The sequence below is a fragment of the Pan troglodytes genome, chromosome 21 (genome assembly GCF_028858775.2).
Source record: "Pan troglodytes isolate AG18354 chromosome 21, NHGRI_mPanTro3-v2.0_pri, whole genome shotgun sequence".
In the NCBI taxonomy this organism is placed as follows: Eukaryota; Metazoa; Chordata; class Mammalia; order Primates; family Hominidae; genus Pan; species Pan troglodytes.
Genome location: NC_072419.2, coordinates 23,038,821 through 23,063,688, shown reverse-complemented (window position 1 = coordinate 23,063,688; position 24,868 = coordinate 23,038,821). Strand labels below are relative to the sequence as shown.

General features: G+C 42.7%; 1 protein-coding gene across 15 annotated transcripts in view; it reads left to right on the top strand.

Annotated features, from left to right (window-relative positions):
* KIF16B (kinesin family member 16B) overlaps positions 1 to 24,868 on the top strand; it is a 302,464-nt gene that overhangs the window by 22,755 nt on the left and 254,841 nt on the right. For 14 of the 15 annotated variants that reach the window (XM_009436832.5, XM_063803041.1, XM_009436829.5 and 11 more), the window contains exons 2-3: positions 20,871 to 20,940; positions 23,106 to 23,219. The exons of the other annotated variant lie outside the window; for it this stretch is intronic. In XM_009436832.5, the coding sequence (XP_009435107.2) occupies positions 20,871 to 20,940; positions 23,106 to 23,219 (184 nt within the window). The remainder of the gene's footprint in view (positions 1 to 20,870; positions 20,941 to 23,105; positions 23,220 to 24,868) is intronic. 15 annotated transcript variants of the gene reach the window in all.

Below are 24,868 nucleotides of genomic sequence, written 5' to 3'. Positions count from 1 at the left end.
GTCATGGTGGATCACTTGAGCCCAGGAGTTTGAGTCCAGCCAGAGCAATGTGGTAAAAACCCGTCTCTACAAAAAATTAGCTGGACATGGTGGCATGCGCCTGTAGTCCTAGCTACTTGGGAGGCTGAGGTGGGAGGATCATCTGAGCTTAGGGAGGTTGAGGCTACAGTGAGCTCTGATCGCACCACTGCACTCCAGCCTGGGTGACTGAGTGAACCCTGTGTCAAAAAAAAAAAAAAAAGAATGTTTCATGTGTTTTAACAAGCTCTCTAGGGGGAAAGAAAATGAGTATTTTAAAATTCTTTTCCTTTATTTACTTTATTTAAAACTCCTTATTTACTTTAGACCATTTCCCTTTGCTGCTTTTCTACAGCATTAGTGTTTTCAGTATTTTGGGGAGGCGTCTTCCAGTGGTCTTCGTCTAGTTGTGCCACAAGCAGCCTTGCATCTCACTTACTGCGTAAACAAGCTGGTCCTGTTCTGGTCACTAAGATCAGGAAAGCGGGTCTGTCTCCTGGGGTATGGAAATAGCCAGGAATCTGGATCTTCTACAGCAGTGGTCCCGAGCCTTCTTGGCACCAGGGACCGGTTTTGTGAAGACAGTTTTTCCATGGACAGGGCACAGTGGTGGGGATGGTTTTGCAATGTGCCCACTCTCAGGCTGTCAGGCGTTAGGCATTAGGCATTAGTTAGATTCTAATAAGGAGGCTGCAACCTAGATCTCTTGCACGCGCCATTTACGATAGGGTTTGCTCTCCTATGAGAATGTAATGCTGCTGATATGACAGGAGGCGGAGCTCAGGCAGTAATGCTCGCTTGCCTGCCGCTGACCTCCTGCTGTGTGGCCCGGTTCCTTACTGCCCATAGACCAGTACTGCTTCATGACCTGGGGCTTTGGGATGCCTGTTGAACAAGATACAGCTCTGAAAGGAGCTTCTGCAGCCTGGGCTGGTGGTGCTGAACGGTGATGTGTGTCTGTGTCAGCTTTATTGTTCTATGTGCACTCCGAATCCATCCTCTGAACCTTGTAGCTCCCTCTGACGTGGTAGAGCAGGCAAGACTCATCCTCATTTTATGGATGAGTAGACAGAGGCTGAGCGGTTGTCAAAGCCTTGGTCAGTTCTTTAATAGAAGACCTGAAACTGGCTGTTGGGATCAGATCTGTGTCATAGTTTGTTTTCTCCTTTAGGCTTTGGTAGTGACATCTCATTATGGGATAAGCCACTAATTGTGCCTCTGAAACGTTTAATGGAGGAGCTAGAGAAACAAGAATTAGGACGCTGATTCTCACCCTTCTCAGCTGACACTCACTTCCCTCCGCCAGAGAGTCAGATTTAATTGGTTTGGGGTGCAGCCTGGGCATCAGGGTTTTTGAAGCCCCAGGAGATTCCTGTGAGCAGCAGAGCTGGAGAACTCCAGGGTTGGGGGTCCCTGCTGGGATTTGGTTTACCGGACATGCACCAGATGCAGCATGCTGTGGACCATGGTCAGCGTGCTTGCCTTCAGTTGATGCCCTGATGTTTCCTGGATGACAGCAAAATGAAAATAATGCCTGCGTTTAGAGTGTTGCTATTTCTTCCTGTTTTGTTTCTTTGTGTTGCGTGAGTTGCAGCGCTCCTCAGAAAGTGCAGGTGGGGAATAGCATTCTCTGTGTCTGAGCAGCATGCTGTGGAAAGGAGTGAGACCAGAGGCAGGTGGGGAGCAGTTCTTTATCAAGCTGAGGTTGTGGAGGCACTGGAGAAGGTGATATGACACAGTTTCAAAGAATATTCTGGAAAGGAACTTTCTGGTGACATACTCCTTTTCCCCCAGAATAAAAAATGTGATTGCGCTTCTTTTTTGGACTAACTTTGTTTCACTTACCAAAGTCAGGTCTCTCCTTGGTGTGGGCACCCATGCCTGATTGACAGCACTAGCCATTTGCTGTCACCCATGTGGGGTGATTGTGGGCCATCTAAGGGCATGAGCCATGATATTCATGTTTCTGTATCCCTCACAGCCTTGTAAAGGGGAGGCATGTGTTTGTCCTGCCTCTGGCCATGGTGGCTCTGTCATTTATTGTGAGTGGGCATGGCCAGCTTGCCTTAGGAGAGGTGATGGATGCGGACACTGAGCATGGGACAGGAAGGACACAGCATGCTTATGTGTCTTTAGATGGGACAGTCTGTATGTCGTCAGAATAACTGGACATAATTCACAAGAATTTACAAATAAGTGAAAGCTGGGCGCGGTGGCTCACACCTGTAATCCCAGGACTTTGGGAGACCGAGGCCGGCAGATCCCCTGAGGTCAGGAGTTCGAGACCAGCCTGGACAACATGGCAAAACCCTGTCTCTACTAAAAATACAAAAATTAGCCAGGCCTCGTGGTGGGCATCTGTAATCCCAGCTACTCAGGAGGCTGAGTCAGGAGAATCGCTTGAACCTGGCAGGCAGAAGTTGCAGTGAGTCAAGATTGCACCACTGCACTCCAGCCTGGGCAACAGAGTGAGACTCCATCTGAAGTAAATAAATAAATAAATAATTAAATAAAAATAAGTGAAAGAATTTTTGTGTTTCTCTTAGCCTTATCTTTATGAATTGTGCCTCTGCATTGAGTTGATGTAGATAAAGCATTCCACGAACAAAGCTTTTAAAGATTTTTATAAAGTCAGCTGTGTGGTGCTTCTGTATTTTCATGATATCTGGCCAGAAGACTTGGCAACATTTATTTTCTAGATTCCACTTGCACCTATTTTGGGAAAGGGTCAGAAAGGTTATGTTAAAGTGAACCTCCACACCAGAATGTAAGCTCCCAGAGATCATTTTGTTGGTTTTGTCCACTGGTTTATCTCCAGGTGCTGCAAATAGTAGCTGGCACATAGTAGAGACACGGTAAACATTAACTGAATAAATGGAGGGATCTTGATTTCATGATGAAGATGAACAGATAGATTGAGTATCGACTCCATAGCTGGCCTTGTATTGTCTGTTTTCTTCTATCACATCTTTCAGCAAAAAATTGTACATCAGCGCAGCTCAATAACCACAGTGTTGCTGTGTAATTAGTACACCATGGCTTAGCAAAGTTATGTAATGTACCCAAAGTCGCAAAGCTACTAAGACTCAGGATTTCAATCCAGGTCCCCTAAACCTAGTGCCCCCTCTCCCAATTATTAAACCACTGTGCTTGGCAATATACATGTTAGGCACTATGCTTGGTGAAAAAGTGACAAGAAACCAAAATTGCATCTTGTTCCACTATGATTTGAAGTCTTTTTGAAGAAAAAGTCTTGCAATTTAGTTTGAATTATACCATTATCCCTTCCCTAACTGGTATAAGGCATTTAGCTGGTGGTGTTACAAAAGGAATCAACTCCATTTTATAGGCCAAAATATTATTTTTATTTTTTTGTAAGCTGCCACTGAGAACATTTTTCTAGAATAGAGATAAAACTGGGAAGAGGGTTATAGTGATGTGGATGAAGAGCAGAGAAAACACACTTCTTTGTGTTTCATAGTGCTGCAGCACTAAACTAGGATGTCTTTGGGCATGGAATAGTCGATTTAATGTCTGAATCCAGGAAAACAAAAATAAGTATGAATGTTCTTATGTTCTGCAATACCCCTTTTACATTTCCACGTTTTTCTTTTGAGACAGAGTCTCACTCTGTCACTTAGGCTGGAGTGCAGTTGTGCGATCTCGGCTCACTACAACCTCTGCCTCCCGGGTTTAAGCAATTCTCCTGCCTCAGCTTCCTGAGTAGTTGAGATTATAGGCGCTTGCCATCACACCCGGCTAATTTTTGTATTTTCAGTAGAGATGGGGTTTCACTATGTTGGCCAGGCTGGTCTCGAGCTCCTGACCTCAGGTGATCCACCCACCTCAGCCTCCCAAAGTGCTAGGATTACAGGCGGGAGCCACCTCTCCTGGCCTTTTTTTTTTTTTTTTTTTAAATAGAGATGAGGTGTTGCCGTGTTGGCCAGGCTGGTCTTAAACTCCTGGACTCAAGTGATCTGCCTGCCTCAGCTTCCCAAAGTACTGGGATTACAGGTGTGTGCCACTGTACCCGGCCTAAATTTCCATTTTTTAAAATGAGCATGTTGTTTGTGTCTTTTGAGGAAGCATATCAAAGAAGTTTGGCCACGTGCACATCCGTATCTTTTTTCCATGACTCAAAAGAAGATACTCAGAAGGAGATGGAAGGCCCCCAACGCTTTGGTCCTGGAGTCAGAGTCAGCAGCTGTGACTGCAGGGAGAAACAAGCTTCATTTCTGTCTTTGGAGTTAACATTTGCCAAGTTAATTGATATTTTTGGGGAAAATCCATCTGCATTTAAAAATTAAAAATTTACTCTAAGCTTTGAAGTCTGAGTTTAACTTTAGTGCTCGAGTTTAAGAATAGTATCTTGTTTTAGCTGTTTCATTTGATCTTTCATGTGCTTATACATTCATTCATTCATTCATCAAGTGTTTGATATATATGAGGACAGTGCTAGATGTTGTGAAATATATGAAGAGCAGGGCATCATCTTTGGCCTCAGGAAGCATGTACACTGGTGGGGAAGACAAATGTATAGTAGCCCATCAGTAAGCAGGTCAAATGTGGTAACTGCTGTGGTGTGTTATGGAATGTCACCCAGAAGATGCTGGCTAGGAGGGGTCTGAGAAGGCTTCCTGGAGGAGGAAGTTTTTTTTGTTTTTTTTTTTGAGATGGCTTTTCGCTCTTGTCACCCAGGCTGGAGTGCAATGGTGTGATCTTGGCTCACTGCAACCTCTGCCTTCCAGGTTCAAGCGACTCTCCTGTCTCAGCCTCCCAAGGAGCTGGGATTACAGGCACCTGCCACACCTGGCTAATTTTTGTATTTTTCGTAGAGACGGGGTTTCACCGTGGTGGCCAGGCTTGTCTCGAATTCTTGACCTCCACTCATTCATCTGCCTTGGCCTCCCAAAGTGCTGGGATTACAGGCGTAAGCCACTGTGCCCGGCTGCAGAAGCATTTTTATGGGCTTTGAAGGATAAGTCACTTGGATGAGATAGGTACATTCCAGGCAGAAGGACCAGCATGAGCAAGGCCCAGGACTCACAGAGGCGGGTCTTTGTGAGACCTGCAAGAAGGAACAGTTTGGAATGGGACAGGGGAGCCTGGGTGCCTCTGGGTCGTGTGGTGGGAAATGAGGCTAAGTGCGCGTCTCGATTCTCCTGTCCAGTGCCTGATGCATTTGATGACTTCCACCCTGTTTGGAGAGCAATCGTGTGGATTCTCTAAATATACTGGCTGGCTCATTGTGTTCCCCTGGGATCCCAAGCTTACATACCCTCTCCAGGAAGATGTAGCTGAAATCAGATTAGGAGTGCCAGCTTTGCTCTCAGCAGTTCTTTGTGGCTTTGAAGTATTGATCGCTTACTGAGTTCCTGAGTTCCTTTTACAATGCTGACTCTGTAGTGGGAGCTTTGAGTAAGTCACTTAACCTTTCTGGACCTGCATTTCTTTACGTGTGAGGTGATGTCATGGGCTAAGTCTCCTTCTTCCAAGTCCATCTCTTGTCAAGTGCTCCATTCCTTGAGCCTCAGCTTGACTCTCAAGCCGCTTACCATCTTGCTTGACCCTAAATCTCCTTTCTGCGGAGTATCCAAAATTCCCCATGAAAGTGTCATTATTATCTTTGGTCTTGAGCAAAATTTAGTCCTTTATGGTTTGGGACATGAATTTTGTAATGTATGAAATTTTTCAGTTGTCCACCAGATTTTCTCAACTAGAACCAGGGTTCCAAGATAGAATTAAGTCCTAATACCTTGAGTAAGGCATCTGTTATGTGTAATGAGTTGACTTCTGTCCTATGCTTCTGGAATAATTCTAGTTATATACTTTCTTTAGGAAAAGTGGGAAAATAGTCACTCAAATAACTTTGGTGTTCTAGGACTCAGAAGAGGAGCACCTCAGTTGGAAGTCAGTGGTGATAACCCTAGTCTGTTCTGGATTTTTATTCTGGAATTGGGGATAGGTGGGTTGGGCTCCATTCAGAAGAAGGGATGAAACCACCTTCTAGTGAAACAGCATCTCACAAGGACCTGAAACAGCATCTCACAATGTGAAAGCTGTGAAAGCTTTCGCATTCTTATAGAATCCTAGTTCCTCAGAGGACAACACAGATAAACTAGCGCAGCGGTCCCAAACCCAGTTGACCATCAGAACCTCCTAGGTGGTTAAAATACAGTGTCCTGGAGATTCTTATTTGGTAGGTCTGGGTTTGGGCTCCTCAGAGGACAGTGTTTGTCAGCAGGCCTGGGGAACTTGCTGATCCACCCCGGTCATCTGGATGCATCTCCACTCCTGCACCCTGGCCCAGCATCCTTTGTGTAGCCTTCTGAGTGGTCTCCTTGCTAGACTGCCACCCCTCTAGAGTCTATGCACACCAACCAGAGGGGCCTTTTAAAAATATAAATACGACATTGCCACTCCCCTGTACACAAAACCTGGTGGCTGTGGCTTCCTATTACATTTAAGTTTCAAAGTCTTAGCCATTTAGCCAAAGCCTGCAAGAACTGGCATGATTTGGCCTCCACCTCAAGGCTTTTCTGACCTCGTCTTCTACTTTGTTTCCGTTTCTCTCTTCTGCAGTCACAGTGACCTTCTTGCCCTTCCCCCAAAGCCTCTGGCTGGTTCTTGCCTCAGGGCCTTTACACCTGCTGTTTTTTTATCTGGGCCATTTGCCTGGCCCCATTCAGGTGTTTGTTCATATCTCACCCCCTTAGAGAGGTCTTTTCTGGCTGCTTGCCTTCCTTTGCCTCTGCCTGTTAGTCCTTTTCCATGACATACCTTTATTTATTTATAGCATTTACCACAACCTAAAATGATAGAGTATTATTTTGTTTTTCTTCTAAGCCTCTCTGTGAAATGCAGGCTGGGACTGTATTGTTTACCATTTTATTCCTGCACTGAGGCTATTATCTGGTATGTGAAAGCATTAATTCTCACTAAATATTTATGGAATGAATGAATGAATATATAAATCTCCCCATACAGCATCCCAGATAAGGATTTCTCTAGCTTCTAACTAAACCTCTTCAGTAATGGTTCTGCACATCTTAAGGTAACTCATTTTGTACTGAGGCACTTCTGATTGTTAGGCTATTCTCCTTTCAGCTGAAAAAAATAAAGTATCTGCCTTCTGTCTAGCTCGGTAGCCCCAGCTCAGGCCTCTCTGCCTCTGCTGGGGAGTTGGTGTAGTGGTGAATGCTGCCACTTGGGTATGGTGCATCCTATAAAGCATCATTTTAAAGGGGAGGTTGGTACAGTAGGCACCGTGCTTGCCACCCAGATCCTCTGTCACTGAGGGCTTGTTGCTGCAGCACGGTTGGCCCAGCCTTCAGCTGCCAGCTCTTTCCACCGCAGCCCACAGTCCCTGATTGCTCAAAGCAGGGGTATAAAAGCCTGGCCATCTGTGCCCAACCTGTGGCAACTCTGAAGGGCCACGCTAGCCCCAGGACTGCCTGTGGAGTTGGCCAAGGCTGTCCATGGGTCGGTGCTGCAGCTCCACTTCTCCCTCTGCCTGGGCCTGCCTCAGTCTCCTTCTTTTCCCAGGAGTTGATCCCAAAGACATACCTTAATGAACACCCTGCTTGCTATACTCCCACAGATGTCTGCTTCTCTGGGATCCCAACCTGTAAACTGTAAGAGTTGGTGCTTTGCCTAATTTTTTAGGTTTATTACCATTTCCCTAGGCCAGGGAAGACAATGAAAGGCTCAGCTTAATGGCCTTCTGTTGTGGCAGACAGAGGTCAAGTGAGGATTTCACTTAGCATGGGAGACTCATAAGGCTGTGATAGCATCGTTGTCCTTGGCTCATCTGTACTTCGGTACTGGCAGCCCATGGGGGACGGAGTGGAGGCTGTGCCAGTTTCTCACAAGCTGCCGCTCGAGGTTGGCATTTGGATGTAGGTCATGGTGCCACTGACCTCTAGCTGACTGCTGTGTGGTGAGCTGTGTTCTCAGAAGCCAAAATGAAGTCAGGGTGATTGCCTGAAAAACCCATTCCAGAATTTTTTACTGTGTTCCCTGGGTTTTTCTCAAAAAATTGAGATGGAGGCTTTCATGATTTCATGGAGAACAGCGAGGAGTGGTTGGAGTCACAGGCTGTGCACAAATTTCTTTTTCTAATAGGAAAGGATAAGGAACAGCAGGAAGACATGGTTTCGGGGAGGAGACTAGCCCTCCCTGAGTTTGTCTTCAGGCCCTGAGATAGGTGAGGTGACACAAACTTATGGAGCCTCTGCCACTTTGCTGGGTACTGAGGGTGCAGGTGTTACTGAAGACTCGGGTTGTTTGCTTTCTGGGCTTGGGGTAGGGAGGCGAATACATCTGCATCTAACTGTGGAAGCCCTTGATGTGAGTGCAAACCATTGGGTAAGAAACAGCGCGTCAGACTTAGCAAGCAAAAACAGCATGCGGAAGCCTCATGCAATATTTGGGACACAGTCATAATATAAAATTAACTATTATCTGAAATTCATTTTAATTGGGCTTCCTGTATTTTATTTGGAACCTAATACAAGAGGAAAAGAGAAGCGCTCTTGGGTGGAACAGAGAAACTAATTCATGGAGCCAGGGTATTAGGATGCTTTGTGAGAAAGGGGTACTGGGACTAGTTTTGAATGTGGGTATCATTTTGCCTGGTGGAAATGCAGAGGGATGGCGACCGGGAGAGGCAGATCTAGGCAGTGCATGATCACACCTTCCCAGTACCGTGGGAAGGTGTGAAAGTGCAAGGGCACGAGGAGCTGTCTGTTTCATGGCCATGTCATCAGGAGAGGAGGGTCAGTAGCTTTTGCTTTCATGCCACATAAGGATGTAGACTTGTTCTAGAGCATGAAGAGCCACCCAGAATTTCAAAGCAGGGACTTTTTGTCTTTTAATTAACTAAATTTATTTTAACTGTAGAAGGAATATCAAATCTTGCTAAAATGAATTCCAACAGTGAAATGTTTAAGTTCATTTTCTCATCCCCTGAAGCCCTGCTCCCACTCACTCTCCAGAGGTCACCACTGTGAATGGCTTGCTATTTATCCTTTCAGAAATGTTCAGAAATGTTTTGTGCATCTAGAATCATAGATGTGCATATTATTTTGGCTTTATTAATCTATTTATTGAGCTGCAAACTTGATTGTCATCTGCACACTGTTTTGCTGCTTGCTCTTCCACTTACAGGGTTCCGTGGACTTCTTTCCATATTAGTATACACGGAGCTCGTGTAGTATTTTTAAAAGTATAGTTTTTATTTTCATTTTTGCTATCAAGTGTCTTGCCACCAAAATGAAGGCAGTTAAATATTGGTTCATAGTATGTAACTTTTAAGGTGCACTTGGGATGCCGGTTTATTTCAGAACTCATGGTAAATAAGTCACTCTTTAGAATCTTCCAGGCTAATGTCTCAGTTTGGAGATCCCAACATCACCCAGTCTAGCTGTTTATTATGGATTGACCAGATATCATCAGCTGAGGGAATGGAATCAATTTGAATTGCTGAATAACTTAAAAACATCTTCAAGATATTTGAATTAACATAGGTATGTTAGGCTGTTCTTCCATTGCAATAAAGAAATACCTGAGATTGGGTAATTTATAAGAAAAGAGGTTTAATTGGCTCATGGTTCTGCAGGCTGTACAGGAAGCATAGCAGCATCTGCTTCTGGGGAGGCCTCAGGAAGCTTTTACTCATGGTGGAAGGCAAAGCCGGAGCAGGCACATCACATGGAAAGAATGGGAGCAAGGGTCGGGGGAGGTGTCATACACTTTTGAACAGCCAGATCTCACGAGAAGTTACTCACTGCTTAGAAATTTTCTCTGCCAGATCCCTAGGTCATCATGCTCAAATTTAAACTCCCACAGATCTCTAGGGCATGGACACAATGCAGCCAAGTTCTTTGCTAAGGCATAACAAGGATGACCTTTGCTTCAGTTCCTAGTAACTTCCTGATTTCCACCTGAGACCTCAGCAGCCTGGCTCTCACTGTTTGTATCACTATCAGCATTTTGGTCACAACTATTTAACCAGTCTCTAGGAAATTCCAAACTTTTCCTCATCTTCTGTCTTCTGAGCTTTCCAGACTTTTCCAACCTCTGCTTGTTACCCAGTTGCAAAGCTGTGTGCATCTTTTCAGGTATCTCTATAGCAATGCCCTACTGCTTGGTACCAATTTTTCATGTTGGGCCATTCTTGCATTACTCTAAAGAGATACCTAAGATTGGGTAATTTATAAGACAAGAGGTTAAATTGGCTCATCATGTGCACTGATGGCTATACAGGAAGCATAGTGGCATCTGCTTCTCAGGAGGCCTCAGGAAGCTATTACTCATGGCTGAAGGTAAAGTGGGAGCAGGCACATCACATAGTGAGAATGGAGCAAGAGTGGGGCGAGCGGAGGTGTCATGTACTTTTAAACAGCCAGATCTCACAAGAACTCATTCAGGGCAAGGACAACACCAACAGGATGGTGCTGAACCATTCATGAGAAATCCACTCCTGTGATCCAATCACCTCCCACCAGGCCACACCACCAGCATTGGAGATTACAATTCATCATGAGATTTGTGTGGGGACAAATGTAGAAACTATGTCAATAGGATTTTTTTAAAAAGAAATGTTCTTCTAACTCATGTATCTGAATGCTGACATAATTTCTCTCTTTTCCTGGTCGAGTATTTTAAATCTTTTCCTTTCCTTTAGTCCTCCTCCCCCCATATTGATCTATAACTAAGTATATGTACTCCAGCTGGTTCATTTGTAGCATCTTATCATCTAGTTTCCAGACCTTTCAAATAAATTACTTATTTATATGAAGGGCCCATAATTGGCTTTTCGGTTGAGAAATCCCATTCACCAAAGTGGCCAGGGAGAGGCATAGTTCATTTTTCCCTATTATCAAATTAATGTCAAATAATATCTTAGGATTATTTATTTTCTACAATATAAGAAGAATGTCAAGATTTATTTGCTGTGTTTCTTAAATGTCAGAGGAAATTGACCTGAGAGGCTGGGTAATCTCAGTGCCTGGCGTTGTAGTTTTCAGCTGAAGAATTACGAGACAAAGCACTCAGTGCTGATTGTGGGTGGTGCCCTTGTGCTTGGTGGACTCAGAGTGTGGATGTGAAGGAAGCTGGGCTTCTCTGAGGTTCTCTGGACTAATTGGAGAGATGACATCAGCAGGAATAAAGCTATGCAGATGAGATGAACTAGGTAGGTGTATGAGGGGGTGTTGTTTCTAATGGTTTATCAGGAGGAGGTGAGTCAAACTGGACCCAAGACAAGCCTTACTTGAAAATGTGGGTAGGGCTGGGCATGGTGGTTCATGCCTGTAACCCTAACACTTTGGGAGGCCAAGGTTTGTGGATTACTTGAGTCCAGGAGTTCGAGACCAGCCTGGCCAACATGGAGAAACCCCGTCTCTACTAAAAATACAAGAATTAGCCAGGCATGGTGGTGCACATCTGTAGTCCCAGCTACTCAGGAAGCTGAGGCACGAGAATTGCTTGAGTCCAGGAGACGGAGGTTGCAGTGAGCCAAGATTGTGCCACTCCGCTTTAGCCCGGTGACAGAGCCAGACCCTGTCTCAAAAAAAAAAAAAAAACACGAAGAAAAGAAAAAAAGAAAAAGAACATGTGGGTGGGAAGTGGGAAGATACTATAGTATGTGGGAAGGCAAGAACCAGGAATGTAGGGGGCACATAGGGAGACCCACGTGGGAAGAGGATGAGTGTGGTAAAGAGTACACTGGGGTAAGAGCCATTTGTTTAATATTTCAGGAAGTTCATCACATTTAACAGCCATTTTAGGAGCACCTCAAAGTTGCAGGCAATGTGCCAGAGGCTGGGGAGGGCTATAAACCCAGACAGGCAGAGTCCTTGCTCTTAAAAAGTTAAGAGTCTGGTGGATGAGACAAGCAGGAGTGCCATCTAACTAGGGGATAGGATAGAGGGCTTGGTGAAGGCCCTACAGAGGATGTGAAGTCTGAGCTGAATTTAGAGGGATGGTTGGGAGTTGACCGTGGGAAGAGGATGGGGCAGGATATAGTGCTGGAATAGAAATGTCAACTAGGGTCCGATCACGAAGGACTTTGTATAGTAGCACTGAGAGTTGGACTTTATCCTGTAGCCTTTGGGAAGTCACTGAAGGAGTTTAAAGCAGGGGAGCCTCGTGGTGAGATGTGTTTTATGGAAGGCTCTCTCTGGCAGCAGACAATGGAGTGTGTGTGAGAGAGGATGAGGCTGGAGGCAAAGAGACTAGAGGTGGGGGTAGCCTGACCTGGGACAGGGCCTACAAAGTGGGGAGATCTGGTCTAGTTCAACAGGTGGTAGATTGGAAGGGACTAGGTAACTGAATGTTGGGTAGGGGGGTTGGGGGTAAGGTTGTTTGATGGAGTGTCACATGGACTCTGAAGTCACCTATGACAGTTAAAGCCCCTAAGGGTGAAGAGAAGGCCAAGAGCAGAAGCCAGAGTCTGCAGTGGATGAAGGAGGCTGAGTAGGGTTGGTCCACAGGGTGTGGATGGGAAGGAAGTACTGGAGTCTGCCTTCTTCCTTTCTTTCATCTTTGAAATATTTGGAAGTTTGACAGTTCTCCAGGAATCTGCAAAGGAAGACATGTAACAAAGAATTAGTTTCAACACTTAATAGCTCCAACCATCATAGATATCACATTGGTTTTGGTTTTACTTCTCCTCAACATTTTTTTGACAAACTTTATATTTGTGTACATATTTATGGGGTATGTGTATTAGAATATGTAATAAAGTATTTGGGATATCCATCACTGGAGTATCATTTCTATGTGTTGGGTACATTTCAAGTCCTCTTTTCTAGCTATTCTGAAAACTACAATACATTGTTGTTAACTGTAGTCAGCCTGCTTTGCTTACAAGCATTAGAATTTATTTATATCTAACTTTATGTTTGTACCCATTAACCTACTTCTCTTCACTCCCCCCACCCCCGTACACCCATTCCAGCCTCTGATATCTATCATTCTGCTCTCTATCTCCATATGATCCATTTTTTAATCTCCCACATATGAGTGAGAGCTTGTGATACTTGCCTTTCTGTGCCTGGCTTATTTTACTAAACATAATGACCCCTAGTTCTGTCCACGTTGCTGCAAATGACATAACTTCATTGTTTTTTATGGCTCAGTAGTATTCCATAGTGTGTGTATATACTACATTTTCTTGATCCGTTCATTCATTGTTGGACGCTTACGTTGATAATATCTTTGCTATTGTGAATAGTGCTTCAATAAACATGGGAGTGCAGGTTTCCCTTTGATATATTGATTTCTTTTCCTTTGGATAAATACCCAGTAGTCAGATTTCTGGATTGTATGGTAGTTCTATTTTTAATTTTTAAAGAAATCTCCATTCTGTTTTCCATAGTACTAATTTAGATTCCCACCAACAGTGTATAAGAGTTCTCTTTTCTTAGCATGCTTGCCAGCATCTGTTATTTCTTGTCTTTTTAATAACAGCCATTCTAACTGGGGTAAAATGATATCTCTTTGTGGTTTTGATTTGCATTTCCCTGATAATTAGTGATACTGAGCATTTTTTTCATATATCTGTTGGTCATTTCTGTGTCTGCTTTTGAGAAATGTCTCCTCATGTCCTTTGCCCTTTGTTAATGGGATTAGTTATTGAAATAATAAAGACTATATATGACAAACCCACCGCTAACATTGTAGCAAATGGGGAAAAGATGAAATTTTTTTCTCTTAGAACTGGAAGAAGACAAGGATACCCACTTTTACCACTCATATTGAAGATAATACTGTAAGCCCTAGTCAGAGCAATGAGGCAAGAGAAAGAAATACAAGGCGTCCAGATTGGAAAAGAGGAAGTCAAATTGTCCTTCTTTGCAGATGACATGATCTTATATTTAGAAAAACCAAAGACTTCACCTAAAAACTCTTAGAACTGATGAATGAATTTAATAAAGTTGCAGGATAAATCAACATACAAAAGTCAATAGCATTTGTATATACCAGTAATGAAATAGCTGAGAAAGAAATGAAGAAGGCAATCCTATTTACCGTAGCTACCAAAGAAAAATACTTAGGAATAAATTTAACCAAGAAGGTGAAAGATCTCTTCAAGGAAAACTGCAAAACACTGATGAAAGAAATTGAGGAGGACACAAACAGGTGGAAAGACACCTCATGCTCATGGATCAGAAGAATTAATATTGTTAAAATGACCATACTGCTCAAAGCAATCTACAATTTCAGTGCAATCCCTATCAAAATACCAACATTGTTTTTCAGAGAAATAAAAAAAAAATTCTAAAATTTGTATGGAACCAAAAAAGAGCCTAAATAGCCACAGCAACCCTAAGCAAAAACAAAGCTGAAGGCATCATACTACCTGACTTCAAAATATATTAAAAGTCTGTAGTAACCAAAACAGCATGGTATTGGTATTATATAAAAATAGACACATGGACCAATGGAGCAGAACAGAGAACCCAGAAATAAATCCACATATTTTCAACTGATCTTTGACAAAGCCACCAAGAACATACATTGGGGCTCTCTTCATGATGCTGGGAAAACTGAATAAGAATATGCAGAGGAAAGAAACATGACCTCCATCTCTCACTGTATACAAAAGTCAACTCCAGATGGATTAAACACTTTAATGTAAAACCTGAAATTACAAAACTACTAGAAGAGAACATAGGGAAAGCTCTTCAGGACATTGTTCTGGATAAAGACTTTATGGATGAGACTTCAGAAGCGCAGACAACAAAACCAAAAACAGACAGAAGGGGCTATGTTAAACTGAAAAACATTTACACAGCAAAAGAAACAGAGTGAAGAGACAACCTGTCGAATAGGAGAACACTTTTGTAAGCTACTCATTTGATAGGGGACTCATATCCAGAATATACAAGGAACTCAACAGTAAAAAATATATTGGCTTTTCTATAAGTGTTTTCAGGAACTAGGAAGAGATTTGTTCTTTATGGCTGAAATTCTAGCCAGTATCTGTGTTATAAATACTAAGAGTAATTTTAGATTAATTTTTTTTTTTTTATTTGAGACAGAGCTTTGCTCTTTCACCTAGGCTGGAGTGAAGTGGCGCGATCTCAGCTCACTGCAACCTCTGTCCCCCGGGCTCAAGTGATTCTCCTGCCCCAGCCTCCTGAGTAGCTGGAATTATAGGAGCCTGCCACCACGCTCGGCTAATTTTTGTATTTTTAGTAGAGATGGGGTTTCGCCATGTTGGCCAGGTTGGTCTTGAACTCCTGACCTGTGATCCACCCACCTCAGCCTCCCAAAGTGCTGGGATTACAGGCGGGAGCCATTGTGCCCAGCCACATCTTTTTTTTTTTTTTTTTTTAACTGTTTCAGTTTGTATGCTTAAAGAAAGAAGCAAGTTAGGAAATTATTTGTGAAATTTCTTTTCTGAAATAGATGGCCTCGATCTTAATGTTGATGACCTGTAATTATCTTTTGATATGATTTTAAATTATTGGCTGTAGCCTTAGATTGACATTGAGAAACACAGTCTGGGAAGAGAAAGGGCTAGAAACTCACTCATGGTTTGGCAGGGTGAGAATGAGGGAACCTGAGTGTCATGACATTCACATGACATCTCTCATCAGATTATGTCAGCAGTTATTGCTCTTGGTCAGAAGCCACTTACAACTTAAGAGCATAGAATGGAGACAGTATTAGCTGACTTATGGTATATCCATCCATATTCTGTCATGTGATTTTAAAAATAAAATTTAAAAGTCAGAGAACAAAGGTTACTGAGTTTTCCAGTGTAAGAAGTAGTTTATTTCATAAGGGGAAACCTAAGACCCATCTATTACTATGTCATATTAAGTACAGTGTCAGAGCAGTGCTTTTTAAATTTTAACGTTCATCAGAATCATTTACAGTTGTTAAAATGCAGGTTCCTATTCTGTAGGTTTTAGGTGGGGCCTGAGAACCTTCATTTCTGTCAAGCTTCCCTGGAGCCGCTGATGTTGCTGGTTTCTGGAGCATATTTTGAGTATTAAGAGTCAGAGCAGGGATTCCTATCTTTTGGGGTGATGGAACTCTTTGAGAAACTGAGGAATGCTGTAGACCCTCAGAATAGTGAAACTGCCTCCTGCTCCTGATCCCCCTTCCCACCCACTCATCCCAGCACATAGGATTTCAGGGAGGTGGTGAAACCTTCAAAACCTACCTGCATCTTCAGTTTTCATTTTAGAAGTAGCTAATAAAAAGACAGTCATATTGCATAACAGCCTTTCAGTCAGTATCTCACTTAGTGCTTTTATAGAATGGATGTTAATTTAGAACTAGGAACGCACTGCCCTGGTTACCTGCAGGTTAGAATACATGATCATGTGGAGGGCCCTTTAAATTTAGCTGCTCCAAAGGTGTAAGGTTCTGAGATGGGGAGTTATGGAGTCTCTGGCTTCCAGCAGGACTGGTGGGCATTGTATGAGCCACATTACTTTGTTTTATAGGCAAGAATCGACAAGTCAATGTGAGCATTACCACGATCACTTCTAATATTTCTATGTAGCTGGATAATTTTGTGTTCCTGAGAGGTATTTGTTGATAATAGTGGTTTTAAGATGAAAGCTCTAGACGCATTAGGTTAGTGATTGATTGAGAAAAAAGGACCCACTGTGGGAATGGGAGGAATCTGGGTTTGGTGGTCTGTGATATAAATAAACCCAGGTGGTTTGTTCTCTTGTTGAGCAGGACATGCTTTGATAATTGAATGCTGTAGGAAAGGTTTAATTTTATGAAGTATTTGTTTTGTAGCCACATGAACATGGGGTGTCCCTGAAGCAGTTCTTACTTTTGGGTCCACAATGGAATTGCCCAACTCCTGGTGGGTTGGAGTGGAAGCATTTTTCAGGCTTGGAAATGTTAAACTTGGCCCTGGGAATCTGCTGTAGTTCCCAAATGGTGTTTACTGCAAATGCTTTTTGGGTTTGTTCACAACTGATATTTATTTTGTCTCTGTTCATCTGAGCTGGCCAAGATGTTACCCCTTAGCTGGTTTCCCCATACCTGGATTATTTTAAAGTAAATCCCAGGTAACGTATCATTTGATTTGTAAATATTTCAATATGTATCTCTAAAAGGTTTTTTTAAGTCATAATACTATTATCATACCTACAATATTAGCAATAATTCCTTAATATCATCAAATATCTAGTCAGTGTTAACATTTCCCTACGTAAGTTATAATTTTTTTTTTTTTTTTTCCTGATACGGAGTTTTGCTCTTGTCGTCCAGTCTGGAGTGCAATGGCACAATCTCGGCTTACTGTAACCTCCGCCTCCTGGATTCAACTGATTCTCTTGCCTCAGCCTCCCAAGTAACTGGGATTACAGGTGCCCGCCACCATGCCCGGCTATTTTTTGTCTTTTTAGTAGAGGCGGGGTTTTGCCATGTTGGCCAGGCTGGTCTCGAACCCTGACTTCAGATGATCCACTTGCCTCGGCCTCCCAAATGGTTATAATTTTCAAAGTGCTTTTTCTGTTTGAATTGGGATCCAGTTGGTTGATATGTCTTTAATGTCTTTTCTAGCTTTAGATTTCCCTTTCATCGTTATATTCTTTGCAATTTGTCATAATTTGGAATATGCTGAGTCATTTACCCTGCTGCCTTTCCCACAGGCTGGATTTTGCCGATTCCCCCGCCTGAGAACATTGGCGTGTTCCCACTTACACTTGTCATTCCTGCTGGTTCCCTATAGGGCAGCTCTAGGTCAGAGTCAGGCCATCCCTGGGAGGGAAGGACAGGAACCCTGGGGCAGTCGCGTTGGTACTTCAGGTAGAATACACCTCGTACCTGGTTTTCTCACAGTGGCTGGCCTGGTAACCATCGGTGGTCCCTCCCTAGAGCCATTAATTCACCAGGGGTGATGAAATGATATTTTGTTATTACTTCTTTATTTTTTTAGCTGGAATATCTCTAAAGGAGAAACTTTCTTTCACAGTTGTTTGGTTACTTGAAGTATAGATAGTTTTGGAAATGCAAGATAAATGCTTGATTCTTTCTTTTAACAGTTTTCAAAATAATGAGACAGATCCTTTGATCTTTCAGAGGGGACCATTGAGTTTTTATTTTTAAGTTATGAGTTTATGTGCTTAAATATATTCTATCTATTTCAGTTGGTTTTTAGTTTCTTTGCTGTCCAGATTTCTCAACTTTGGGCAGCAGGAACTTATGCAGGTTGGTTCCTGAGTCCTTTTGACAGGGTCCTTGTATTAGTTTTCTCTTAGTGTATAACAAATTACCCCAAAACTTAGGGGCTTAAAACAATATGTATTGACCAGGCATGGTGGCTCGTGTGTGTAATCCCAGCAATTTGGGAGGTCGAGGCAGGTGGATTGCTTGAGCTCAGGAGTTTGAGACCAGCCTGAGCAACACAGCAAAACTCCATCTCTACAAAAAATACAAAAATAGGCAGGTGCAGTGGTGCGTGCTTGTAGTCAAAGCTACTTGGGAGGCTATGGCAGGATAATCGCTTGAGCCTAGGAGGTGGAGGTTGCAGTGAGCTGAGATCATGCCATTGCACTCCAGCCTGGGTGGCAGGAGCAAAACCCTGTCTCAAAAAAAACCAAACAACCACAACAAAACACAGCATGTATTATCTCAGAGTTTCTGTGGGTCAGGAATCTGGGTGGGGTTGAGCAGGGTCCTCTGACTCCGGCTCTCCCCTAGCGCTGCAGTCAGGGTGCCAGACGGCTGCCCAGTCATCTCTCATCATCATGTCCCGGTGCGGGCTTGGGGAGCGTGCCCTGTCAGGCTGTCTGGCGTGCTGCTGGCGGGCCCCTGTTTCCTGCTGGCTGGGTCTGTCCACAGGGGTCCTCACTCTGTCGTCCCTGACTTTTCACACTGCCAGGGCTCTAAGAGAGAGGGCAGAAGAGAGAGCTAGCAAGACAGAAGTCACAGTCTTGAAAGCCTGCCTGGGAAGTGACAGACCATCACCTGGGTGTGTTTGTGTTGTAGTCATTAGAAGTGACTCACCAGGTCCAGCCCATAGTCAAGGGCAGGGATCGCACACGACAGGGTGTGAGTGCCGGGCAATCACTGGGAGCCGTGTTAGAAGGTGCCCGCCACAGCCCTAGTGACCTGTGTTAGTGTTCCTGCTTTATAGTGTGAAGAGATGGTTCAGTATTTGGATTGAATCACTTCTCCAAGGAACCCTGACTTATTTTAGTGGAAAATGTTATTTATAGGCTATAATTTGAGTGTAAGATTCTAGGCCTTTTCAATGGACAAAGCAAGGGAGTTGTTTGTTTTTTAAATTTTGGATGAAAGATGAAGTTTCTGCTACTCCTTCCAATTAGATTCAGGACTACAGTTTTTTCTGGGACAGAGTTTCACTCTTGTTGTCCAGGTTGGAGTGAGTGCAGTGGCGTGATCTTGGCTCACTGCAACCTCTGCCTCCTGGATTCAAGTGATTTCCTGCCTCAGCCTCCCGAGTAGCTGGGATTACAGGCATGCGCCACCATGGCCGGCTAATTTTCTATTTTTAGTAGAGATGGGGTTTCTTCATGTTGATCAGGCTGGTCTTGAACTCCCGACCTCAGGTGATCTGCCCGCCTCTGCCTCCTGAAGTGCAGGGATTACAGGCGTGAACCACCGTGCTCGGCCAGGACTACAGTTTTTACTTAACCTCATCAAACTTATGTTTGTATCTCATTCAGCCACTTCAAAAACCTTGGTTCTCTAGGGCACCAACATCATTACTCTTGTAATGTCCCACAGTACACAGACAGAAATCTCAGAATAATGGCACTTACATTACCACCAAAAATATGATTACTAAAAATGCTTTAAGATTTCTTTGTAGTTCTTTTTCTTTTTAGGATATATCTCATTATAGTATACAGTCAAATTCCTCTATAGAGTCGTAATTGAAATAGTTTCTCACTTTGTGGTACACAGCTAGATTCATTCGCTTCAACTTACTTCTAAATTATAGCTTGTTTTTTAAAACTTTTGTTTTATTTTTGCATAAATTATTTTTATCGTTCTAAAGATGACCTCCAGATCAAAGTATATTTGCAGAAATCTAGCTTCTATCCTTGTCCACTTCCCTTGCCCGCCCCAAATCCTTATCCTCAATTTCCCTTTTTTTCCTAGGTAGCCTTTTGAAAAATACATAGGTTTTAAAAAAGTGTTTAAATATAATTTGTATTTTTCTACATAGATTTTCTCCATCTTTTGTCTCCACTGAACAGTATATCCCAGTATATCCCAGTGGCCACGCCATAACAGGTATAGGGATCTTCCTCATTCCTTGTTCAGTGGCGTCACACTCCATTGGGTAAATGTATGATCATTTATTCTAGGGAACTGTACTCTTTAGGAGTCCTCCTGTTCTGCTGTTTTCTGAGAAATTCAGTTTCTGAACAGATGTAGAAAGAAGGTAGGAGGAGGGAACAGTGCCCTGGCTGCTTCTGGAAGCAGCACCTGCTTGTAACCACTCCAGTTTTCTTTTTGGTTTTCATCTTGGGTAGGGGGCTGAGGTCTCTTTCTCTTTGTAACAAGGTGAGGGGGGCTACTTTTTTTTGGTGAGTCTTAGCTCTTTGTGGTGTCTGTTATTTCATTTACTCTTCTTTTGGCTTACAATTGGAAATTCTTTCAGGGTTTAACAACACACTGTGTATCAGCCATAATTGTTGATGGTGGCATCATTTTGCATATCTTCATGTTATATTAGTAAGGATTTGGGAGGAGCCGTGTCTGGGATTGCTCCTCAGATGCCATTTGAAAATAAACTCCTAACGTAAAAAGTAAATAAAACAAATGGGTTTAGTTTTGTTTTGTTTTTAATAATCTTTTCTCTTCTAACCACTACTGAATTATTTGTGTTGCAGGGAAAAGGACTTGGAGGCCAAGTTCATTATTCAGATGGAGAAAAGCAAAACGACAATCACAAACTTAAAGGCAAGTCATGACCTGGCCTTGCTTAAGTTCCAAGAGCCCCACGATTGCTTTACTGTGGGGATGACTTATGAGTAAATAAAGCCTGTCTGCTGTTTCCACACCCTCCTTTCCAGTGCAGTTAGTCACGTCAGCTTGCACCTGGCTTGGGCTCAGTCTTGAAGCAGAAGAGTTGATCCCGTTTCCTTTCCCATTCCTGGCTTTATTTGATCTGGAAGCCAAATCCAAGCTGTTGCTCTGGTCCAGGAGCTCCTGAGTCTATCCCAGATTCGGGCATTTTCATCCTGTGTCCTCATAGTAGGGACTTAGCCTGGCAATTGACTGTGTTCTGGGAACATTAAATAAGCTTTGCCCCTATATTTTTTTCCATTTTTAATGAAGAGGATCATGTTTGGTAATCCTTGAAGAAGAACTGATACTATTATTCAAAACTCAGGGAGGAAAGATAAAAAAAAAACCACCAAATTTCTTTTCTGGAAAAAAAGTTAAAAAAAATTTTCAAGATGGCAAGTTTCTCCTTTGGCACTGAAAAATATCCTGTTTGTTTATTTGGTTAGGAAATTTTTGAAGGGCACTGAATGCTTTTCGCTGAGGAGGGTAACGGGGGTATAAAATTAATATTGAAGAAATCAGAGCTGGGCTCAGTGGTGCACACCTGTGGTCCTAGCTACTCGAGAGGCTGAGATGGGAGGATCACTTGAGCCCAGGAGATCAAGGCTGCAGTGAGCCCTGTTTGTGCCACTGCACTCCAGCCTGGGCAACAGAGCAAGACCCCATCTCAAACAAACAAACAAAAAAACAACAACAAGAAAGAAAGAAATGAAGTACTTTATGGGTTCAATGCCTTTCTCCTTTGATATTTGTCATTAACTTTTAGGTCTGGGTTTCTGAGACATGATGCTCCATGGCCAAGTCAGATCTATCTCCTGTTCACATCTGAGGAGATTTCTATTAATTTGTGGCTCAAAGGATTGGGTACTTTGAGATCCAATTTCAAAGTAGTGCGAGTTGATCTCCAATGATAGAACTGGGAAATGCTCCCATCTTCCAAGTGGGCAGCCTCTGGATCATTTCATTTCCTCCATTGAGGCGCTGGTGTCCTTTGCCTGAGGCATTCTCCACTGGATGCCTTTCTTCCTCTGCTTAGCACAACCTTTGTGCCTTCCAGCTCTATCTGGCCTGCACTGTGCTTCTTTCCCTTCCTTTGGCCTCTCGCATATTCTCATGTTTCTACCCAGTTGTCACTTGTCCATTCCCTGCTGGTAATTACCTTGTCTTTCCTTCATGTGTCTTTCTACGCTCACAGTGCTTTGGTAAAAGACCGCTGACTCTGGATGAGTCTCCTTTCTTTGTGCGTTATGGAATCTATTTTCCTCGATTACTCTGTTGCTTTTTGAGTTTTTTAAACATTTTATCATCTGATGTTTGAGTAACCAGAACAGATGCCTAGACTTTTAGTGTTTTCATAAGAATCATAACAATTTTTTTATAATATGTGAATCATGTGGAAAACGTGGTGCTCATTGAAGTTATTCAGCATATGTCCAATAAGCAGGCTTTGGGAGCATATGAAGATGTTAAAACATGGTTCTGAGGTGTACTTTAAGCATATAGCAAGGGGGACAAGATATATGCAAACATCCGCAATAAACTCACAATATGATGTGTCCTGGAAGAGTCTAGGCTGTCAGAGGTAGGAGAAATTACTTCTCCATGGAGTGTCCAAGGGAAGTGTCATGAAAGAGGAGACATCTGACCTAGAATTTTCAGTGAGGCCACCAAATCATACAGCTCTAGAAGGTGCCAATCTTATCATGATCTATGTGAATACCACCCTTGTAGTTGTGCAAAGCCCAACTCTGGTGGATTTAGGTGGAGGGAACAGTAAAAAATCACTGAAGGTGGAAATACAGAGTCTGGCTGGAGTGTTGGGTTCTTAGGAGTTAATAGTGATAAAAAGAAAAGGTCAGAATAGTATTCTTGGGTCATATCACAGAGAACTTGGATTGCTGCAAGGAGTTTAGTTTATATTTAAATTTTATTTATTTATTTTTTTAGAGAAGCCAGCAGGAATCAAATGGTTTTTAGTCAGGGTATAAACATGGAAATTTGGGTCAAATGGCAGTGCTCTTTACATTATCATTATTATCCTAATCATTTCTTTCTAGATACCAGAAGGAGGCACTGGGGACTCAGGAAGAGAACGGACCAAGACCTTCACCTATGACTTTTCTTTTTATTCTGCTGATACAAAAAGCCCAGATTACGTTTCACAAGAAATGGTATATGATATTTTCAAAATATTTATGTTGATTTATTTTCACATTGAGAAAAACATGCCTACCCTAAAATACTTTAAAATGTCTTGCCAATTTCTTTCTGAATGTAATTTTTGTATAAAATTAGCCTTTGCTAACTTACCTTTCTGAGTGTTATGTAGGAGTATTTATTTAAGCCTGAGAAGAATTCAGTTCTCAAAAGATTGATTTTTTTTCACCTTTGAGCATAATGATGATAATTTTTAATTTGTTTCAAAACTTGGATATGGTTCCTGTTTAGAAGGAGCTCTACATAGAAAGCATTTCTTGGGGGACATGTGTATGCTGCGAAGCCCAGTAAAGAAGCCACTTAACCTTGAGTCCTATTCAGTGCGGAGATTTAGGAGGAAACGTCAAACCCAAGTCATGTGTTCCCAGCTTGTGTGGATCATTACAGGTTTTAGAGTGGATTCTAGAAAGAAAGAACGTTCATTCAGAATCTTTCTAGAGTCTAGAATGATGCTGGAATTTGTCCAAGAAATCTTGCCTGTAGGCTTTTAAGGGCTAAAATGTAGATGTGAAGTGGACAGATAATAACAGACACAAAGGTGCCCCCAGAAGCCTATCAAGACGCTGATGTTGACATTTCAGGTGAGCAGAGGGACAAGTATATTTCTCGGTGTGGGGAAAAGCTGCGTATTTGAGCAGAGTGAGGTTAGAAATGGGGAGCACCAGTATAGAAGGAAAAACGCAGGCTTCATTGCTGGGCCTCTTCCTGGCTCGTTGACAGCTTCTTTAGATACATTGCTTTAAGTCTCCATATGTTAAAACGGGGATAAGAATTCCTGTCCTGCCTGGCCTGGGTTGTAATCCATGCAATGGCATCTCGAAAAGTAGGGCATGAAAAAGTGCTTCTTTCTTTCTTTTTTAAATTATGCTTTAATTCTGGGATACATGTGCAGAATGTGCAGATTTGTTACATAGGTATACACGTGCCATGGCGGTTTGCTGCACCCATCAACCCGACATCTACATTAGGTATTTCTCCTAATGCTATCCCTCCCATAGCTCCCTACCCCCTGACAGGCTTTGGTATGTGATGTTCCCCTCCCTGTGTCCATGTGTTCTCATTGTTCAGCTCCCATTTATGAGTGAGAACATCTGGTGTTTGATTTTCTGTTCCTGTGTTGGTTTGCTGAGAATGATGGTTTCCAGCTTCATCCGAGTCCCTGCAAAGGACATCAACTCATCCTTTTTATGGCTGCATAGTATTCCATGGTGTATATGTGCCACATTTTCTTTATCCAGTCTATCATTGATGGGCATTCGGGTTGGTTCCAAGTCTTTGCTATTGTGAATAGTGCTGCAATAAACATACGTGTGCATGTGTCTTTATAGTAGAATGGTTTATAATCCTTTGGGTATATACCCAGTAATGGGATTGCTGGGTCAAATGGCATTTCTGGTTCTAGATCCTTGAGGAATCGCCACACTGTCTTCCACAATGGTTGAAATAATTTACACTCCCACTAACAGTGTAAAAGCGTTCCTATTTCTCCACATCCTCTCTATCATCTGTTGTTTCCTGACTTTTTAATGATCGCCATTCTAACTGGCGTGAGATGGTATCTCATTGTGGTTTTGATTTGCATTTCTCTAATGACCAGTGATGA